Source organism: Argopecten irradians, chromosome 14, assembly GCF_041381155.1.
Source record: "Argopecten irradians isolate NY chromosome 14, Ai_NY, whole genome shotgun sequence".
NCBI classification, from domain to species: domain Eukaryota; kingdom Metazoa; phylum Mollusca; class Bivalvia; order Pectinida; family Pectinidae; genus Argopecten; species Argopecten irradians.
In genome coordinates this window covers 25,425,265-25,447,605 of record NC_091147.1, presented here as the reverse complement: position 1 = coordinate 25,447,605, position 22,341 = coordinate 25,425,265, and the positions used below count along the sequence as shown (strand labels likewise).

At 34.0% G+C, this 22,341-nt stretch overlaps 1 protein-coding gene across 3 annotated transcripts; it reads right to left on the bottom strand.

Annotated features, from left to right (window-relative positions):
• Positions 1-324: 324 nt before the first annotated feature.
• On the bottom strand, positions 325-19,504 carry LOC138307538 (26S proteasome non-ATPase regulatory subunit 10-like). 3 transcript variants are annotated; one of them, XM_069248340.1, is made up of 2 exons: positions 19,340-19,504; positions 325-2,689 (listed from the first exon to the last, which is right to left on the bottom strand). In XM_069248340.1, the coding sequence occupies exon 2, from the start codon at positions 2,608-2,610 to the stop codon at positions 1,621-1,623; it is 990 nt and encodes a 329-aa protein (XP_069104441.1). In that variant the 5' UTR covers positions 2,611-2,689; positions 19,340-19,504; the 3' UTR covers positions 325-1,620. The 3 variants fall into 3 exon arrangements, with proteins under 3 accessions (XP_069104441.1, XP_069104440.1, XP_069104439.1); XM_069248339.1 differs by lacking the exon at positions 19,340-19,504 and adding an exon at positions 8,059-8,807; XM_069248338.1 differs by lacking the exon at positions 19,340-19,504 and adding an exon at positions 2,919-3,402.
• Positions 19,505-22,341: the final 2,837 nt, after the last annotated feature.

Here is a 22,341-nt window from a genome sequence, read left to right as displayed (position 1 = left end):
CTCGGTATATTTAGAGTACACTCAGATTTTTGTGTTATATCTCCATAACATAAAATATATATTCAAGCTAATATTTAAATGAAAACCAATGTACTTTAACAATCGAAAAAAAATAAAATGCTATAACATATATCGACTTTGAATGAACAAGTACACCCAACATAAAAAACGTCAGTATTGTAGACTATCTATACACAGAGTCAATTGTGGTAGTCAGACCAAAACTGCTTGCCAAATTCTAAGTATTGTTATTTTAAAAACAGCATGGCCTTGAAAGACTTCTCCGTATACTATTGAACCTAATCCAAGTTTTAAAACTAATGCTTTTCTGATTGAATAACAGAGTTTTATTTCGTAATTTTTGCTCATTTGATTTACCTCACAAGTTAATTAATGCTTGTACATAATATATATATATAAATCTTATGTGTTATACTGCTCACATACGTACGCTATATATAACACAACATTCTTATATACCGACTCAGCATGTACACATATACAATACTACACGTGTTTATATAGATATTACACGTGTGTAAATTTGTTAATTGAAAACGGGGTTATTACAATCTATTTTAAAGAGGGTAATTGAGGCTTATGAAATCCTGCAGAGTAATATTAATTGATTTCTAATCAGTACTGTCAACTAATTTTGTATCAATTTGTTGACTTGACGTACAAACATGTAAAAAGATTATCGATATGTCTTGTATATTTCTGACGAATTTCAAAATCGAGATATCAAAGATTGTGCGAGGGTGAATGTTTCATTTGGTTGACATCGGCTGTTTCCGGAGCCTGCGGCTTTATAAGCAATTGGACCGGCGAAATTTCCGACAGTCTTCGGAAATGCGATCTAATTTCGAAGATTGTGGGAAATTACTCCGACATGCAAGTTGCGATTGCTTTAGAAGCTGATACGGAATTTGCCGAGTTCTATTAGAATTAGATGCTGTCGTCTTCGTTCGGTAGTCATTTCCTGGACTCTTCCATTGAATACATATTGTAAAACATCCTGCAATGATTTTTGTCACAAGTGAAATACATTTGCATTGGTTATTCCTCTGATGCATATTGAAAAGAAGTTGACGTATCAAAAAATAACATCCAACTTCACAAAAATGATAACTTGATTACCTGCCTTAGTACCAATTCTCTCCGCTAGATCTTGACCAATTGAGCCCTGATTGGTCAATTCAATGGAAGAAGATCACGGAAAAAACACATTCCTGTCGAGCGTCCCGACCAGGAATCGAACCGGGTCTCCGGTCTGAAAAATTAGGGCTCTACCAACTGGCGCAAAAGAAGCATGCTCCGTCAGCTGATTTACAAAGACCGTATTTTACACTATGTACAAGCCATACCGACCCACTCCTTTTACACAATTAACAAATCGTTAGCTTCATTTTAGACCCCGGATTTGTATTTTCGGAGCGAAGCCTAGCGGAGAGTAGAAAAACTACGGCAGACTTGTCTAAAACATCCAAAAATCATCGACGATCACCGGATATTGAACTTCGGCTTTACAGGAATGCCAATAGAGCAACAATAAAAATGAATATACTTCGGTACTTTGAATCCTCCCGCACACATACTCATGAAAACGTATCAGTGATGTCATAGAGTCTCTCCGTTGCCTCCAATGTCAAAACTATTCTGATTAGAAACGAGACACAATCGTTTACCACTAGGAATGCTGGGTAGCCTCATCTTGTTCCCAAACATGGGAGATTCAGGCTGATAAGAATCAGTCAGTTTTTCCTCACGTGATATTGGAGTCAATGTTCGCTTAATTCGTCTCGGACTGTCCACCCACGGACTTTCGCTGGATGAACGGACCCGGTCGTGTTTGAAAGCTTGCCAGTGTTCAACACTGTTATTTTCGTACGATGAATTCTGTCGCGACCAGTTCGGAATAGGTGTTGCATTTCGGGAGGTGTATCCGTCTCGTGGCGTTAGTCCGGGAACTTGGAGTGTTGGATTTAACAGTAAATTTCCCTTTTGGGACATAACCGACGCCTCTCGTCCCAGAATTAAATTCAATCCTTTTTTGTCCCGAATGTTGTTCGAACTGCGTGTTCCTGCACTGTCTGTAGTTAACACTTTACAACAGTCAAACAACTGCAGTTTGATAGCAAGTTCTACAGCAGTTATTCCATTCTTGTTTTTTATATTCAAATCCACAACGCTTTTGGTGGCAGACGAACTCAGCAAGGTTTTGAGACCTTGGGAATTTGAGGCGGCAACCGCGTGCATTGCCGCTGTGTACCCTTCTTGGTCCTGAAGGTTGGGATTACATTGTTTGTTCCGGGAGATAAGTCGCACCACATCCACTCGGTCAGGCTCCATACAGGCGTACATGAGCGCTGAACATCCGCCATTGTCCTGTGCGTTAATGTAACAGTTACTACGTAATAGTAAACGCACCACGTGCGTTCTGACGTCATCAATATCGCAACAGACGGCGTATATCAATGGCGTTTTGCCTTCGTCGTCTGTGACGTCCACGTCAACATTTTGGTCCAGAAGTGAACTTATCTGTCTTACCTTCCCCAACAGAATTGCGTTTAGAAGTCGACTTCCGGTGCTGTCTACGTCATGCGCCATATTTGAAGAGCAAACCTTTTCCGTTTCCGTTTTAATTTAAGATTCCATTATTTTTAACACTTCTCTTTGTTTCTTGGGTCTGAAAAAAAATCAATGATAAGAATAATTTTAAAGATTTCTTTTTAAAAAAATTGATAATTAAACATAAGAAAAAGGAGATTAACATTTGATGAATAAGGTTAAAGTATACATTTACCTATACGAAAAAAACACAACAACATTGAGAGAAGCTGATTAAGACATCCCGACAAATCAAACTTACTTCAATAAAGGTTGCATTCAAATAATTCCACATATTTTATGCTTACCCCAGGACGTAAGAATCCGGATATGATATATACAAAATGTAGGTAACATTACAGTATGACGCACTTATCAATTAGAATTGTTCCGGGTTTGTTACAGGTGACTTAAAGACAAAGATATAATTCCGAAATAGACATATGGTTAAAAGTTGTACATAAACTCCAAGAAAACATCAGACATGTTGATTATTGATTATATTTTAACTCCATAAAACTAGTTTTTCTTTGAGAAAAGCACACACCGACAGACAAACGTCAAGTTCTAGTACTTTAGAACGCGTTCAATATACTCCCTGGCTTTCGTATTGTACAATACATGTATACAGACATCCAACATGTGTGTATTCACCACGCGAATATGATAAACAATTACTGCTAGTACTATTGGAGTGTGTCCAGTTGTGTTTTCTGTAAAATTAATATCCATGTTGACCTTTCTGGGGCATAGGTCAAGCTCGACGGTTCCAAATGGTTTGTTTACAATACGATCGATCGTCAAGCCTTCGTAGGAGTGTTACGTTACGGCGGTAGGGCTTTTTTGGTTTATTAGTAGAGACCTTGATCAGCTTAACGGTGAACAACCAAAACAAGTTTTACTCAAGATTAATTACGTAAACTTTCATTTACAATAAACACGGGGATTAGAAATCAACGAATTTTCAAATAAGATCGTCGGGTTTTGGTTCCGCGCGCAATTACGTGGGGTTTAATGATATAATACAAAGGGTTGACAGGTACAGACTGTTCAGCATGGACAGATAGCGATCTGCTGACTTGTCAAAAGAACAATGGGATGGAAACAATACAAAAGACAACGTAATGAGTCACTAATTATTTCTACCGCTGTTTACATATCTCATTATTTATTTGATTATCTATACAATTTGTACATCATCATACTATTTTATGTTTTTATCAGTCTAACCCGAGTTTCCCCTGACCCTGATACCAGCATTAGACATTGCGATGGATCTGTATACAGTAGTCTGTATGAATTGTTGAAATATAAATATGCTAATGTAACATTCATGACTGTATTCGTACCCATTCTGTAGAATATAATCGGTTTTATAATATTTAACCTTGGAAACCGGAAGTTAAGGAGAGAGCGAGAGCAATTAGAAAATAATCATAATGGTTGGCTTGCAGCTCTACAAAATCAATCAAACCCCTTGGATCTATAAAGAGATAAACGATACATTGAGCACCTTTGACCAATACCGATATTTTTCAGTTTAGTAAATGCACGGGCTCTTGTAGAAAATATACATGTATGTAGATGTCTGTTGTAGGTGTATCTATTTTGGTAGTAAAACCTTTTCAGAGATTTTCTTACAGATACTCCAGCATTTACGCTATGTATATAAATGGCGAGCTTTCCCTCTATAGGATTTAAAACAAAATTAAATCAAGAGCCAACTTGTGATTTATCCATGGCACCAAACTTTTCTTTAAACTAAATACTTTCTATACACCGACGTCACTTCATTGTACATATACTTATACAGAACACAGGGACTCGACACGTTCTATGACCATGAATAAAAAACACAGTTGGCCTAACACTCGGAATCTTTCTATGTGTCATACAAATGTATATAGTTTATTAGGTATCCGGAGGTCAGGTCATTTTCTTTTTTATAAACCTGGATCATATGAACGTGTCAAGTCCCTGTGGTACAGAATACGAATACCGGAACAAGGACGTTAAGTCCCATCTATCAACCTTACATATTAATTTTATTATTATTATTATCATTGTATTTTTTGTTTTGCATTTTTAAAATTTGTTTGAAGGACAAAATTCCAGTTCATTTGAGTTAATATGACATTTATATAAACTCAAACAAACAAATATATCTTACACAATTTACGAGGCTTAGGTTCGACATAGATTTCTCAACAAATGTTATTTATTAGCTGCTTAGGTATGCAGGAAGTGCAGTTAGATCCAGCTATAGAAAGCCTTAAACAGGTAGGCCAAAAAGCATGATCAATATCTGTGTAGGACGGAGTAGAAAATGAATAATTGATCTGGCGTGTTTTGGCAAAGGGTCAGGGAAACGTAATCTAGTATCACGCAAAATTTCCGAAAGCAGTTCCCAAGACCATGAAACAGTTCAGACTCAACAATCAAAGATGACGTCACAAAAATGTTACGTCACTTTTGATTGGCTAAGCAAATCTTTAAATTAATTTTATTGCCCTTGGGGCAGTTTTGCGTCTATATAGAAGAATGATGGTACCAACAAAATATAATCGTTATGCCTCACAACTTATTTCCATTCCTTAATCATGATTTAAATCTGATTAGACACTATTAAATGGAACTCTTTGAAAACAAAGTTTTATTTTGTACGATTTAAATGTAACTAGACACTATTTAATGCATCCCTTTGAAAACAAAGTTTTATTTTTGTACGATTTAAATCTAATTAGACACTAATTAAAACTAGAGGGGCTATGACACATGCATATACTTCAAAAGACACTAAACAATTTTTTTCCAGTCATTACTTGCTTCCATTCCTTAATCTTGATTTAAATTTAACTAGACACTTAAAAATTCATCTCTTTAAAAATAAAGTTTTACTTTTGGAAAAAAAAGACTCAACATGTTTATACATTTTAATTGAAACTAAATCGACTTATGATACCACCCTGTCGAACACCTTGTAAAGATTTAAAGACATGTTTGACAATTGACCTTTGGTCAAGGCTTAAAATGACGTAATTGCCCATTGACACTGATTATCTTCTAAGTATGATCCAAATAATATCAATATATACATCTAACACGAAAAGAGTCGATTGTAATTATATAGGTCTAGTAGATTGAACAGTCTGGTACTTTTGGTTATATAAGTTACTACACAGTCACAACCCAAGGCCAAATCAGATTTATATACAGATACATGTAGGTCGCGTCAAAGTCAATCACCCCTGAAATATCACAATGCGCTGATCCTGGCTTTGAATTAGAAGAGCCTAATTGTGTCTTCAGGGACGTACTGATTTAATTGGGCAAAAACGTCAACTGATATACAATGTCCCTAATTAATTAGTAGATTGCGTGCCACGATTGTCTATGTCAGAGGGGTCGACTGAAAAAGCCAAAACATTTAATACGTCATGTTTGCGAAGTTATGAATTTTGATTACAAAATTTAGATTTATATTTTTGTTTTGAAATCGCAAAATCAAATCCCCGTAGAAAAATAACTACAATAATAGCAACCCCTTGAGTATCGAGGGTGGGTCGTGGTGGGTATAAGGATAGTGATAGTAGCCCCTGAAATATCGATTGGACAGGACGGGTTGATATAACGATAGTGATAGAAGCCCTTGGAATATAGAGAATGTCGTTTAAAAAGTCGTTTTATTGTAGCTAGAAACCAGTGGCAGATAAGGATAATATTTTTATGAAATTGTAATATCAATTTCTAAAAAATTAAGACCTGTCATACCTTTTAATTGTAAACAATTGATTTTCAAATAAAGCGACATATAAGGCTGTTCTTCCTATGTTTGTATAATCATTTTAGGTCTAGGTCTAAAAGTGCTTAACTTTAATCTAACTGTTTGTATATAAACGATACTTGGTATTCATTTAAACAGAGTAAAAAAAGTTATTTACATATCATATTTACACTTTCATATTTTATTGATATTTAACTAGAACAACACGTGTCCGTCGAGTATAAAGTACATAATATGGTGACCAAATATCGAGTAAAAAAGTCGGTTAGAGTTCGTGATAACGTTAAATCTCAAAATAGCCAAAATCATACTATCGCAATGCCGATAACGCTTCAACTTTCGATCATTAGATATAGAAACGAGTTGTATACTTGAATTGTCTTTAGACGGTATTCATTACAATTCCGTTTTGGGTCTGAAAACAAATCGGAGGCCAGAAAACAAATTTAAACAAAAATTCTAAGGTGTTCGTCAAGGAGATGAGATTGATCACTCACTTTTCAACCATTTTTGTTCCCGAAAATTTGTAATCTTGTTCAATTATCTAATGATCTTTGATGGTGTAATTAGTTCTTCATAATGAAGAATAAATATTTACTGAAATGCGTTGTATATTGTTCAAATTTGATTCCATTTCAATTATCAAGGCAACAGCAACCTTAAAGGCCCACTACCTCTCCTGAGCGGAACTCAAAGTTTCTTAAAAACATCAATAACATAAGAAAATACATAATGATTGCCTAAGATGAGGTAACAACACCAAACAAATGCAATATTTCCTGCGTGATATATGATAACTGTGGAGATTCTTTCCCTGGTTTGTCGTCTGGTGTTTAGGACGATAGCGGGAAACATAAGACGACCCGCGTTTTGAAAATTAACATTTTATTCATTCAAATTATTTTTTCAGAAGATGATGATGAGTGTGGTATTAACAGCAAGTTAATAACTTTAGCGACCTTACAAAATTATTGATCTCGTTTTACATTCCATTTAAAAAAAAATTAAGAGCCGCTCCGGAAAAGTAGTGGGCCTTTAAGCTTGCTCTCATAGTCGCGTTAACTAGACTTATAGCGAGCACGTGTTGACTTATCATCGGTTGATTACATCTGGATACTCCGAATTTCCTTTGCGGCCTTAATATGGGAACGATCAAAAGTTATCATCAAATAAATATCACAAAAAAACCCGCTGAATTGTCTTTTGATGCGTTTGGTATTAATTTTGATATAGTTAAGATTTTAGGCTTCTCTTGGATAAAAGACTCCTCCCGTGGCAATACGAAAGCAAATATCACAATTTTTATTATGAAAACCCTATATTTCTTTTCATACGCACCTTTTATTGACCTTTGACGAGGTTTCATAATTATAAGCTATTATTGTGTTTGGTATCAGAGTTATTTTGGGTCGATTTATTAGTTTAACGTCCTATTAACAGCCAGGATCATCTAAGTACGTGCCAGGTTTGTTGGTGGACGAAAGCCGGGTTACCAGGAGAAAAACCATCGACCAGCAGTCAGTATCTGAACCGCGCATCAGAACCAGAATCTGACTAAACAGGATAACTGTGTTTAATGTATCTATCAGAATGTCTAAGTCTGGTGTTAGGGTCAGAGGAAACGCGGATTGTGTTTATAACTAACAATATAGATGGGTACGTACCTGGATAGCCAGCAATGTTGTGAAATAAATCCAAATTTTGATGTAAGTACGTATGTAAACTGACTCCCATATAAATCCGAATTATTTCATTGTATTAAACACAATAAAACTGTTTTACACATATCCGAAGTTCCAAATCCTCAAACCTCGCTAATCACATCGTAAGATTCGCACACTTATACAAGTCAATGTTACATCAAATCTTTTCCATTCTTGTTATACACGCTGACACTCTATCCCGTATATGTATATATGTATGTATATGCGCATGTACGTAACTGACTCTGTAGTTCTCAATACAGCCAAACTTATTCTCTGAGATCGAGTTCATTGTTTACGATCCAACAGCCGATAGATCTAGAATGCCGCCCAGAATCGATGATCAGACATCCAATATATCTTAATACCTTTGAAACAGAATATCACGATATTATTAACATAGCGTCATTAACTATACCATCAACTTTTAATAATTAAGGCGGTTTTCCTGACCTTTTTATAAATGTTCCGTAATTATACACGTTCTCCTCCGAAAATAAATTAATGTTTTATTCAAACATCACGTGACTGTTCATTAAAATGGTCTAAATTGTCACCTGTAATTCTTGTGTATTGTCGATTAATCTATTTGAGACCGTCAGGAAACTAAGACTGAACCGTCAGGTAATGTTGGGGCAAAGAATTATGGATCAAGCTTTTGAGTAGAAGAATAACAGGCACTTAAGGTCCCAACTACTGTCTATCGCTGTGTCAATACGTGGAATGACGTAAATTAGCCAACCTGTGGTCGGGGTAAGACCGAGACAAAAGCATGGAGAGATGCCAGAAGAAATTCGTCAGTTGATTGCCAAAAGTTGTCAGAATGACAAAGGAAATTTTACATTTTGGAAAACCAGAGAGGTTAATTTGAGAAGGTTCTGTTTAAACATATGCTTTGTATACTGAAATATTGTGTATAGCATAATGACTTAATTTAACACCTCTGACAAAGGGAGAAGTATTATGGTTTTGGGTTTCATTATAATTATATGTAATTTGATCATCTAGATAGGTCTGATGTTACGTGCACACCTCGTGATACTAGCATTTAAGTCAATAGTTTTAATCAAACCTATTTAATTTACATCTATATGTAGTTATTTTTAGTAAAGCCATTTCCAAATGAAACTATGGTGGCATATTTCTGCCATCGCGTTGCCGACTTACGACTTATGATGTCGACATAATTAAGGCATTATGACGTCATCATATAGGAAGATGTCGACATAAACAGAAGAATATGTCGACTTACCACATGTACATGCCCACATAATGATTATTGTGTAGAAAGTCGGTAACTCGGCGATTAATCGTTTTTATGCTCGGGTGTGACACCGACTTGTCAGTTTTTGATGTCCTAAACTTAAAGATGTCGACATCTGGTCTTGAATGTGGAAATCAAAGGCCATCCTTTCATGAAGCACTGTGTATATGCAGCAAGACACCATGCAGCAGAGATTGACGTTGATTTTGTTTATTCAGGTTTTTATTTATTTGATTTCAAAATTAAAAATTGTGATCCTGCACATCCCGGCCATGCAGCTGCAGCTGCGTGTACGTAGCTGTTAGTCCGAGCTGAGGAAGTTAGGAGTGCAAAAGGACTCTGCTTTGTACAACGAATTTCCATCCTCTTGGCCATAATCATTTATCAATATATATAACCTTGGGTTGAAAATTCGTTTAAAAGCTGTGTGTGTTTTGTGGATTAGCTTTCGTACCAAGTCCATGTGGTACATACCGTGATATACTATATCAAAAGAAAGAATGAAAAATGAAAAATGCAAAAAATGATTATTTCATGTTTTATTTTCTTGCGAATCACGAAAAATACCAGTTACGTAATTTAAAAGCCATAAATATGGTGGCATATTTCTGCCGTTGAGTTGCTTCTGTACATCCCGGCCATGCAGCTGTAGCCTGCGTGTACGTAGCTGTTAGTCCGAGCTGAGGAAGTTAGAGTGCATTTCCATCCTCTTGGCCATAATTATTTATTGATATATAAAACCGTGGGTTGAAAATTCGTTAAAAAAAGCTGTGTGTGTGTTTTGTGGATTGGTATTCGTATCAAGTCCATATAGTACATATCGTACTATACTATATTAAAGATGCTCCACCGTCGACAGAGCATAAATGATATTCATCATTTGAACAATAATTGGTGTTTGATCGTGTATATATATGTCTAATTAACACAAAAAACAATATAAAATAATTTATTTCGCCTTTGATGCATGCGCAGTCAGTACTTCATTCCATATAGGATATAGTGACACGGAATTTTTTCGGGATGCAATTAATTATTTTTCATATTTTTAACTTGAAGTAAAATTAGAAACTCAAACTTTTCAATGGCGGTAATTGTGTAAAGTAAGTAACTTTTGTAACTGAAGAAAAATACTAAATCGTCTGCTCTTGTTTTTGATAGTGAAAAAATACCATTTGTCAGCGGTGGAGCATCTTTAAAAGAATGAATGAAAAATGCAAAACAATGTTTTTTTCATGTTTTATTTTCTTGCGAATTACGAAAAATACCAATTACGTAATTCAAAAGCCATAAAGGTCAGAGTACAGGTACACAATACACAGCTTGCCCTGTCCATATATAAACATAAATATTTACATCCCTCGATACACTTACATGTATATAAAGGCACAACGAATTTTTGTTATGGTCTTAATGGCCAGATTCAAGTTTTGGGCTAAAAATCCTCCCGGGACGCGGTTTTAAACTCCAAACTCTGAATACATCTGCATCTATTTTTTGTAGTAAAAACACGCGTTCTTTGTAGTCAAACGTAGTAAAACAAGTCACGTGCTTATAACCTCATTCATGCCATTGGTCGGAATATACAATTGTATTATGGGTAACTAGTGATCACGTGATTGTGTGTTTACTTCCAAATATGGTGATAGTTTGCTTGCCATTTCTTCGGAAAAATTGGTTTATTTGAAAATATTTAGACTCCAAAATAGTATTAATATTGCATGCATATCATTTTGACTTGCACATATGTACTGTTTTAGTATAAATAATGAACTGAAATGAGTTATAAAACTGCCATTTTCACGTTTTGTAAATAAATGATATAATGGGAATTGACCAATTCAATAGGTCTAACCGTCTAATCTAGGATCAGCGAAGATCGGCTACTCCCGGCTAAATTCGTAGAATCTTAATTTATATATATATATATAATTACATGCTTTAGGTTTCAGAACAGATACATATAACACAGAGAAAATAAGATATTCGTCAAAAGGCCAGATTACATGTATATATACTAAATACTAGGACAGAGAGATCACTATATTTGGAAGTAAACACACACTCATGTGATCACTAGTTACCCATTTTATTTCGGCCAATGGCATGAATGAGGTATAAGCACGTGACTTGTTTCACTACGTTTGACTACAAAGAACGCGTGTTTTGTACCATTATGAGGAAAATCCTCCACGGATTGTGGTTTTGAAATTGCCAATTTTCAAATTGACTATCATGTCATTGTTTATTTCCCATATATCCTTTCCAAACAAATGGTTAAGTTTTCGCGTAGCCCACTTAGATTTCTGGGAATCTAATACATGTGTACACATACTGAGGAAAATGTTACATGGCAGCTTTACGCCTGGTATATTGGGACCTAGGACCTAACTCATTATGCTTCGGTAGGTTCCGAACGAAAATGTATCATTTGTTTCTCAGAAATACCCTGCATAGATTGAAAGGTCTCAAGGCCCTTTACCATTATTGTGAATTTCATGACCCTGGGGTCTCGGAATTTTCTCCATGGGAGAGGGTCGAATTTACCATAGTTTCTATAAAATATTTATGAGCATTATTTGCTCAATTTTCATAGGAAATAATAAAGATTTTTTTATAAAAATCTTCATAAAAATCAAGATGAGAACTTAGAAGATGTAGATTTAAATTTACTTTGAGGTGATTATGTAGTCCCAAAACTATCCGAAGATGTTAAAGCGAGTCTTGAATGTCAGATTACTTTGGAAGAAGTAAGTGTAGTTTTGAAAAATACAAATAATGATAAAAGCCCGGGCCCTGATGGCTTTCCTGTTGATTTTTTTTAATTCTTTTGGAAAAAAGTGAAGTTTTTTGTATTTAGATCTATTAAGTATTCCTTCTTGTGTAAATCCTTATCTACAACACAAAAACAGGGTGTTATCACACTGTTACCGAAAGGTAATAAACAAAGAAATTCGTTGAAAAATTGGAGACCGATATCTCTTCTAAACACTACGTATAAGCTGATATCTGCATGTATAGCAAACAGAATAAAACCTTCATTGCCAGAATTGATTCATGAAAATCAAACAGGATTTCTAAAAGGTAGATTTATAGGAGAAAGTATACGGACATTATATGATGTTATGAGTTATACACAAGAAAATAAGAAACCAGGCCTGGCACTTTTTGTTGATTTCGAGAAGGCTTTTGATTCGGTATCATGGAGGTTTATACAAAAAACTTTAGAATATTTTAATTTTGGCCCTAACATACAGAATTGGATCAAAATATTGAATCAGGATTTTAAATTATGTGTTATTCAAAATGGTATTTTTTCATAATTTTTTAATATAGGAAGAGGATGTAGGCAAGGTGACCCGGCCTCTCCATACCTGTTTATTCTTTGTGCTGAAATTCTTGCTATTATGGTCAGGAGTAATGTCAACATTAAAGGGATAATTATTAAGGACAAAGAAACAACTTTCCTTTTAGATTTCCTTTTAGATGGTTCGGATAGTTTCCTTAGGTCAGTTCTTAATTTACTTGGACAATATGCTAACTATTCGGGTCTAACACCAAATATTGAAAAAACCAATATAATGTGGATTGGAAGTAAGATTAATTCCACTGAAAGGATCTGTGGGGACTTCAAGCTAAATTGGACAGATGGACCAATAAAGATCCTAGGAGTTATTTATCATACTAATCTGGATGATATGATTAAACTTAACTACCAGGCAAAAATAAATAAAATAGAGACCTTTCCTCAAAACTGGTCAAGAAGAAGATTAACAATATTGGGTCGTATTACAGTTATTAAATCATTAGCTATATCTAAGCTTGTTATATCCAAAGTTTATTGATATGATTTTGAAAGATAAACCTGGTAATAGAATTATATACAAAACTTTGGTAAGCTCATGTAAGCCCTCTGTCTCAAGAAAATATATTTTAAAATGGAATTGTGTCTTTGAACTTGAGAAAGATGATATATGGTGGAGAAAAATAAATAAGGATTACTTTAAGGTCACACAAGATACAAGTTACAATGGCTGTAGTACAGAATTCTACATCATATATTGCCAACTATGTATTTTTATATAGAATTAAAGTTTTAGATTCTGTAATGTGCACTTTCTGCAGGGAAGAGACAGAAACTTTATTACATGTTTTTTATGAGTGTCCTCGAGTAAGAAAAGTTTACCATGAGTTAGAATCCTGGATACAAGAAAAAACTCCTCTAAGTGTCAATTTGTCTCCAATTTCTTGGGCTGCCAGGTAAACAGTATATTGCTTTAAACATAGTTCTACTTCTTTTTAAACAATATGTATACAAATGTAGACTAAATAAAATGTATGTTAACTTTGATGTTATAAAATCCCATATAATTTTGTTATTATAAGGTGGAAAAGTATTTTTACAATGAAAGAAATAATTACTCTGCCTTTCTTCATAGATGGGGTGGATGGCATGAACAGAAGGATGATACACAAGTAACTAAAGAATAAGCTTCTTTTCCAATTACTTTAATTATAATTTATGTACATGCATAAGTACACTGAAAATAGTAATGGTCCATGTTGTGTTGTTTTTTCTGTTTCTGTATATTGTAGTGTTGTTCCTGTGGTAACATACATAGATACATCTCAAGGTTTCAGTTGATTTTTTTTAAACATTTGATCAGTAGCCCAATATATAAGCAATGTTATGGTAATTGATTATCTTGTATTTTCTGGATACATTGTCATAAATGGTTGATATTAGACCAAATTAAAGCTATGGTTATTAATTATTTTGAATTTTCCTGATACATTGACATAAATAGTTGATATTAAACTAAATGTAATCTTTACTTATTCCTGTCAGAGCTACAAGTAGGTAAATCCCAATGTACCAATAAGAATTTTCCATTGTATGTACTGTGCTCATTGTTGTTGTACTGTGTTGTATTGTTTTATTATTATTATGCTGAAAACTAATAAAAAAAAATTTTCATAGGAAATGTAACAGATGTAATGGAATCAAATACCCTTCATAGATCACAGGTTTACGACGCGCGCAAATTTTTTTTTTTTTTTTTTTTTTTTATTTTTTTTTTGCGCGCGTCGTAAACCTGTGCATAGATTAAAAGGTTACATGATACCTCATCACTGACTGATTTCATGGGCCTGATAGGCCAATATATGGTGCTTATACATACAGTGCATGTCTTTGTTTCATACTGTATCCGAACTCAGGTGACCAGTCAGAAAAAAACATGGCTGACAGGTGGCTATGTTTTTTTTATTACTGCTACATATATAGACTTCATTTTTAGTTTTTCCATGTTATAAAATATTTCCAAGAGAAAAGAAAAAGGTAAAGAATAACAGAAATAGAGATAAGATTTTATTGGCATGATTTACATCAGTCAGTAGTGGGTACTAAGTTCATTAAAATTTAATGTGCAACTGCAGGGGCGTAGGAAGAAAAGGGTTCTCCTGCACATTTTTCGTACTTGATTTTAGAAATTTTTGCCGCTTTGCGGCACATTTCCTATAACGTTCAATCACGTAATGTTCAAACCTTTAATAATAAAATTCAATACACATGAACTAGACTAATTATGTCTATCAAGGGATTCTACTATTTAAAAAATGTTTCTTAAAATATTAAATTGTTTATATGTCTTAGCAAGACAATTAAATTACCATGTTAAGAACGAATTAATGTTAAATCATCAAAATCGTATTTTTTTTCGGGTGATACCCCCAGACCCCCCCCAGACCCCCCCCCCCCCCCCCCCCCCCCAAAAAAAAAAAAAAAAAACCCACCAAAATCGCGCGCATTCGGCGCTCGCAAATTCATCAAAATACAAAAAAATATATATATATATCTTTTTAATTGAAACAAATCTCAAAAAAATCATTTCAGTAATTTATTCGTATAATAATGTGTATCTCAGTGAGTTTTATAGTAAACCATGTATTTTGTGTGGTAGGTGGTATTGGATCATAGGTATGGCATTATTTAATTTATTGTAAATAGTTATGTTCCATTTATTTCAATTATTTTATACCATTTTTGTTTTTTTTAATTATTCCTGGTATTAAAAAGAACATATTTTTCATATCATGCTACAAAATAAATGGGAATTTGTATGATTCTTAGGATTTGTTGTACTAATAACAAGTAGTATCTAGGCATTTTCGTACGGAACCTTACTGAAGCATAATGAGTTAGGTCCTACATATCTATATATATGTAGGTCCCAATTAAACACATAAGCCCGTGCATGCACATCGTTTTCCTTCCAAAAAGCTAAGTGGGCTATGCGGAAGCTTAACCATTTGTTTGGAAAGAATTTGGAAATAAAACAATGATATGATAGTATTGCTTAGCAATTTCAAATGGTGGAAATGAAATCATGATCCGCGGGGGATTTTCCCCATTATAGTACAAAACACGCTTCTTTGTAGCCAAACGTTAAGTAAAACAAGTCACGTGCTTATATCTCATTCATGCCATTGGCCGAAATAAATATGGAATTGTATTATGGGTAACTAGTGATCACATGAGTATGTGTTTACTTCCAAATATAGTGATTTCTCTGACCTGGTATTTAGTAATATAAATTGGCCTTTTAACGAAGATCTTATTTTCTCTGTGTTATATATATCTGTTATGAAACCTTAAGCAGGTAATAATATATATAAATATAAATTTAGAATTCTACGAATTTAGCCGGGAGAAGCCGATCTTCGCTGATCCTAGATTAGACGGTTAGACCTATTGAATTGGTTAATTCGCATTATATAATTTATTTACAAAACGTGGAAATGACAGTTTTATAGCTCATTTCAGTTCATTATTTATACTAAAACAGTACATATGTGCAAGTCAAAATGATATGAATGCAATATTTATAACATTTTGGAGTCTAAATATTTTCAAATAAATCAATTTTACCGAAGAAATGGCGAGCAAACTATCACCATATTTGGAAGTAAACATACAATCACGTGATCACTAGTTACCCATAATACAATTGTATATTCCGGCCAGTGGCATGAATGAGGTATAAGCACGTGACATTTTTTTACTACATTTTTACTACAAAAAATATAGATGCAGATATATCCCGTGTTTGGAGCTAAAACCGCATCCCGGGAGGATTTTTTAGTTCAAAGGTTGAATCTGGCCATTAAGACCGTAACAAAACTTCGTTGAGCCTTTATATAAGTGTATCGAGGGATGTAAATATTTATGTATATATATATGGACTGGGCAAGCTAACAAGTAATAGAGCTGGTTTCCAAATATTTGTTTCCAATCGTACAACAAACGTTTCTGGAGGAATGTGAATTCAAAACAATTTGGTATTTTGTCAATTGTTTCCCTGTGTTGTGGTACTAACCCTTATTAAAAAAATATACCTCTTTCTTTCTAATTCGACAGCTCAGTGTGCGAATGCAATAATTATTGCTTGTAAACGCATTACTATTGATTGCGAACGAAATAATTATTGCGTGCATTGACGGACTTGTTTGTAATTTACGGAAATTGCCGACCGTTCACTATTGTTAAGAGGAACAAAACATCATTCTGTCTATTGTTTTATAGAAAATTGAATGTGTAAAATGATTGAAGAAACAAAAGCCATGTATACATGTAGGATCGTTATGAAACTGTAAGCTTACATTAAAAAAAAGTAAAGTACATATTTTTTAAAATACGTGTATGCCAAAATTTGCTAAACTATTTAAAACTCTTAAAAACTTTTTTATGGGCGTCAAGGATACAAGCTATGTTTTAGTCGGATTTGTTGACGTCAATTGTGACTTAGATATGACAGATATGATATAAAGATGAATGTAGCTCCATTAAACACCACGCTTAGTATTTATTTAGATCTCTCCAATATTCTATTATGTAGTTCTCTGTAAATAATGTCTATACTCTCAAGTGTTTTGTGTTTTTGTTGCTCTTTCGGTTTAAATATCTGTATAAATCAGTGTCCACAATTATGCAAAATAACATTTCCGACGTCATATTCCGAAGTACATAACGCTAAATCTGATTGGTTGACTTGTTATTCGGTAGCCAATGGTATCTCTGATTAGATTCAGTTACTTCCTAACTCATGATTAAATCTATACACGGTTCAGTTCCATGATTTTTTGAAATACTCTTAACTTAAAATTATTCTTAGGCAAGCATTTCATAAGTCAAGGAGTAACATAATTATCTTCCTTAACTTAAAATTATTTTTTAAGAAAAAGAATCTTTATGAAACTCGGTCCTGGTATAGCGTTCACGATTTGGTAAATTTCCAGCTGTTCTATTGACTTTAAGTCCGAGTGTAAATTTGAAAAGAATATCTTATTTTGTTTGTGTATGTTTACATTACAATAAATGAACAGTCCCAAATAACTACAAGAAAGAAAAGAGCCTTGCTAACATTGTCCAGTAATCATTACAATGGATATATATGTGTATTACTTATGTATACAGTGTTTTGTGCATGTGGCAGCTATTGTAAATTTCAGTTCGGCTTTTCCAGCTTTAAATGACTCTAGACATTTCAAAGTATTGCACTTTTGACATCTTCGTAAAACTTGCAAAGCTCACAATAGACGATTTGCTGGGAACAGAAATATACCTATAGAACATGATTTATCTGCAATATATATCATGTATATATGTATATTTGTCGTAATACCTGGTAATAGTGTTATTTACCTGCGGTTCACCTGTATATAGCGTTATTCACTAAATTAATATCTTCTGTGGTTTTTGGCTTTCTTCCACACGGCTGTGTTCTGTGCTAAAGTATCCATGGACTACAGCACGTCAGGAAAAGAGGTTCGGATCTGTTATTTGCCATGACTACTTATTAGTAATCTAATCATCAAGAATATTCAATTTTTAATAGTTTTAACTTATTAGAGGCTGACTCGTTAAAATCCCCGTTAAAATACGCCGTTCCATATTCAAGTTCACTTTCACGAAATGGTGTGAATTTTATCAATTGTTATTAAAGGAAATGTTTTTTTTTATTTTGTAGAGGAAGATATTCTGAGTTCCCAAAGAAAACCAACGTGCAACAGTCAGTTATCTCTCTTGTGAGTAGGTATCTTTTGTGACGTCATTACTTCGTGAGCACAAATCACGTCGTTTTCTCTGAATATCTGACGTTATGCTCACAAATGCATGACACAACAATCAATACCTACCCGCAAGGACAAATAACCCTACAGTATATGTATATGACTATGATATAAACTTCTGCATCCTCACCACGATGACGGTCGATATTCCACATTCATATCGACTTTGTGTTCTGTTCGGTAACAGTTTTTTGTTAAGCTCCACCAACCATTGTCATCTACCATTCTGACATTGCATTTACATATGGACTGTCCACGTGTATATTTTGGTAACAGTTCTTCTTTTTTGTTGCTTAGATCACAGTTTTACGACGCGAAAAAAAAAATAAAAAAAAATACAAAAATGTTTTTAGTAATTTTTTTTTTGCGCGTCGTAAACCTGTGCTTAGATCAACCAAACCCACTTTAGGTTTGCATTATTACGGCGATAGATCCTAACTGCATATACGCAATCTGTAAATTGGCATAACTAGTCATAAATTAATTAAGTTTATATTTCATTTAAGATAATTGCACGTCGGGTAAATATGTACAAGTATGACAACTCACATCCTAGTACTTATATTAATTCTGAATTGCAAACGCGAGTTATGTTTCTTAAAAATGTCTATGAAAAATAAATTGTGTGAAGGGGAATTTGGTATCCTCTTTATTCTCTGACTTATTGATACAAATGTATAAATCTAGTTTAAACATTAAAAAAAGTATGAAAGGTGAATTTGGCATACCGGTACATGTAGCTTCCTACCATAGATCTATCGACTTGTCCGCAAGCCACCAAAAGCGCTACACTTGGATTCATATTAATACTAAAGCACAGTTTTCAAGTAAGGAAATGATACTCACTTTGCAGGTATTGTTTTCTCTTTTGAGTTGATCATGAACTGGTAGGGTTTCAATCAATCCGTTTTATATAGATACATATATTATGTAGAACGTATACAATTTACATGTACCACACATGCACCTCCATACACCTTCCGTGTGCATGGACGCGTATAGTAAGACACGTTCGATAAACTTTTTTTGTAAAAGAAGTTTTCAGGTATTGATTTATATTTACAAAATTAAGAATGTGCTCACTCAAACCGGATATGACGTAATCAATACGCGAAATACGTGTTTAAAGAGCACTTGACGTGCTAATGCATTCAAAAACGTTTTATCTGGATCGAGGATTTTTTATGCCAGGCTAAGTTGTTATGAACACTCGCAGCACTGTGGATGCCAATCATATTTCCTGTTTTAAGTGTACTTTAGACAAGAATTAAGGTCAAGATCAGATATGATGATTCCGGAGTGGAAACGAGAAGAAAACATCAATATTGTCTAAACAAAGCATTATAACAAGTACACTGTTATAAGCTATTACGTGCACCAGAAACATAGAGATTGGAAACTCCTTCTTTGTCTTTGTTGACAGGCAGAGGGACCTCCGGTTTATAGGCATTGGCTAACTTCTTTTTAAGTGTATTCTTTTAAACATGATATTTTTGCATCAACACAATGTTTAAACATTATATGATGGTTTGATGTGACCAGTTTTTCTAATTGATGTTATTTGATATGATTTTACCTGGCTGGTTTTTCGAAAATCAGACATTCAAAACCGGAAGTACATTTTGTTGTGTTAATATATACATGTTTATTTTTTTTTTATTTTTTTTTTTTTTTACATATTACAGACTTATCTACTATTGTTAATTAATGATTGTGACGTCATGTGTTTGCAAGCGTAACGTCATACTTTTCTGAGAAAACGACGTAAATTTCGCTCACAAAACAATGACGTCACAATGGAGGTAACTGTAATATGGAAAGACGGAATACTGGTGGTTTGTCTCCCTTTAGTAGTACAGAGCTGAAACATACCGTTCGTATTTTCTTTGCATTTTTTCTTTTTGTAAAACGACATACGATACAATAAAGGTGTTGTTTTTTGATAAAAGTAGTAAACATGAAACAAAATGACGATTACTTTAGTAAATACTATTAAGGCAAAGCCAAGTTGAAAAAAAATACTTACATTGTACTTCGGAGTTCCGATATTGATAAAGATGGCTGCCACTGAACACTTGAGGAAAATCTTTAATTTAATTTGCCTTTAAAATAAACTTATAATTGCAACTGATTTTCCTTTTGAAACCACAACAAAACGTATGTTTTTGCTCTTGTGAGAAGACCTAAAGATATATCGCCAAATTTAGTTAATTTTAAAGTTAAAGTACCAACTATTAGTAGAGAAATTTTTGAAAGTTCGTTGTTAAATAAGCGTTTTATAAACAAAGTGGCCAATTAAAAAGTCATATTTATGTTAGTTGCTTCTAATATAACGAATTTTCAACATAATTTTTCATATCAGTATTTTTTACATCGAAGGCTTAAGGTAGAGAAGTGAGTGAGTTTTTTGCTGCAACAGTATTTATCTTAATTTGTAATCTTAACAAAAATGCTACAGTAGCCGGCCGGATAATCGAGTTGAGTATAGGCCTAAGGGGGATAACTCGAACAATGGAAGGTTCTAATTGTTGTTGGTTACACGTATGTCAATAGAATACTGTATTTGAATTCCTTGCTTTAGTATGTGATTACCCCGCTTCCTCTGTTTTCTAAGGACACGTGTTTATAAACCTTTCCAATAGTTTCCAAGAATATGAACATCCATGTAATTGCCTCCACTTTTAAGAGATTTCTATTATTCTACGTGATGGAATCCCCTTCCCAGGGCTAATTTATTCCCTCCCTAACGCTTTTTTGGAACTGTACATGTACCACCCCCTTTCCAGAACTTTTGAACAATGTTCCATGTAATTACCTCCCCCCCCCTTTCTTGGAGTTATTTTGGAACAGAAATTTCAAATTGATTACCTCCCTTTCCTTGAGCAATATGGAACAGTATTCCATATGATTACCTCCCCTTCCCAGAGCTATTTTGGAACAGTATTCCATGTGATTACCTACCTTTCCTAGAGCTATTTTAGAACTGTATTCCATGTGATTACCTCCCATTCCCAGAGCTATTTTGGAACAATATTTCCCTTTCTCTATCTTTTTGGAAGATTATTTTACATGATTACTTCCCTTTCCTTGAGCTAATTTGGAACAGTATTCCATGTGATTACCTTCCCTTCCCAGAGCTATTTTGAAACAATATTCCAAGTGATTACCTCCCTTTCCTAGAGCTATTTTAGAACTGTATTCGATGTGATTACCTCCCATTCCCAGTGCTATTTTGGAAGAGTGTTCCATGTGATTACCTCCCCTTCTTAGAACAAATTGGAACAATAGTCAATGTGATTATTTCCCTTTCTCTATCTTTTTGGAAGATTATTCCACAGGATTACTTCCCTTCCTTGAGCTAATTTGGAACATTATTCCATGTGATTATCTCCCCTTCCTTGAGCTATTTTAGATCAGTATTCCATGTGATTATCTCCCCTTCCTTGAGCTATTTTAGATATGTATTCCATGTGATTAACTCCCTTTCCTTGAGTTATTTTAGATCAGTATTCCATGTGATTATCTCCCCTTCCTTAAGTTATTTTAGATCAGTATTCCATGTGATTATCTCCCCTTCCTTGAGTTATTTTAGATCAGTATTCCATGTGATTATCTCCCCTTCCTTGAGTTATTTTAGATCAGTATTCCATGTGATTATCTCCCCTTCCTTGAGCTATTTTAGATCAGTATTCCATGTGATTACCTCCCCTTCCCAGAGCTAATTGGAACAGTATTCAATGTAATTAGATTATTCCACATGATTACCTCCCTTTCCTTGAGGTAATTTGGAACAGTATTCCATGTGATTACCTCCCCTTCTTAGAGCTAATTGAAACAAAATTCAATGT

Coding starts and splice junctions, on each gene's coding strand:
- LOC138307538 (XM_069248340.1), bottom strand. CDS start 2,610: ATGGCGCATGACGTAGACAGCACCGGAAGTCGACTTCTAAACGCAATT.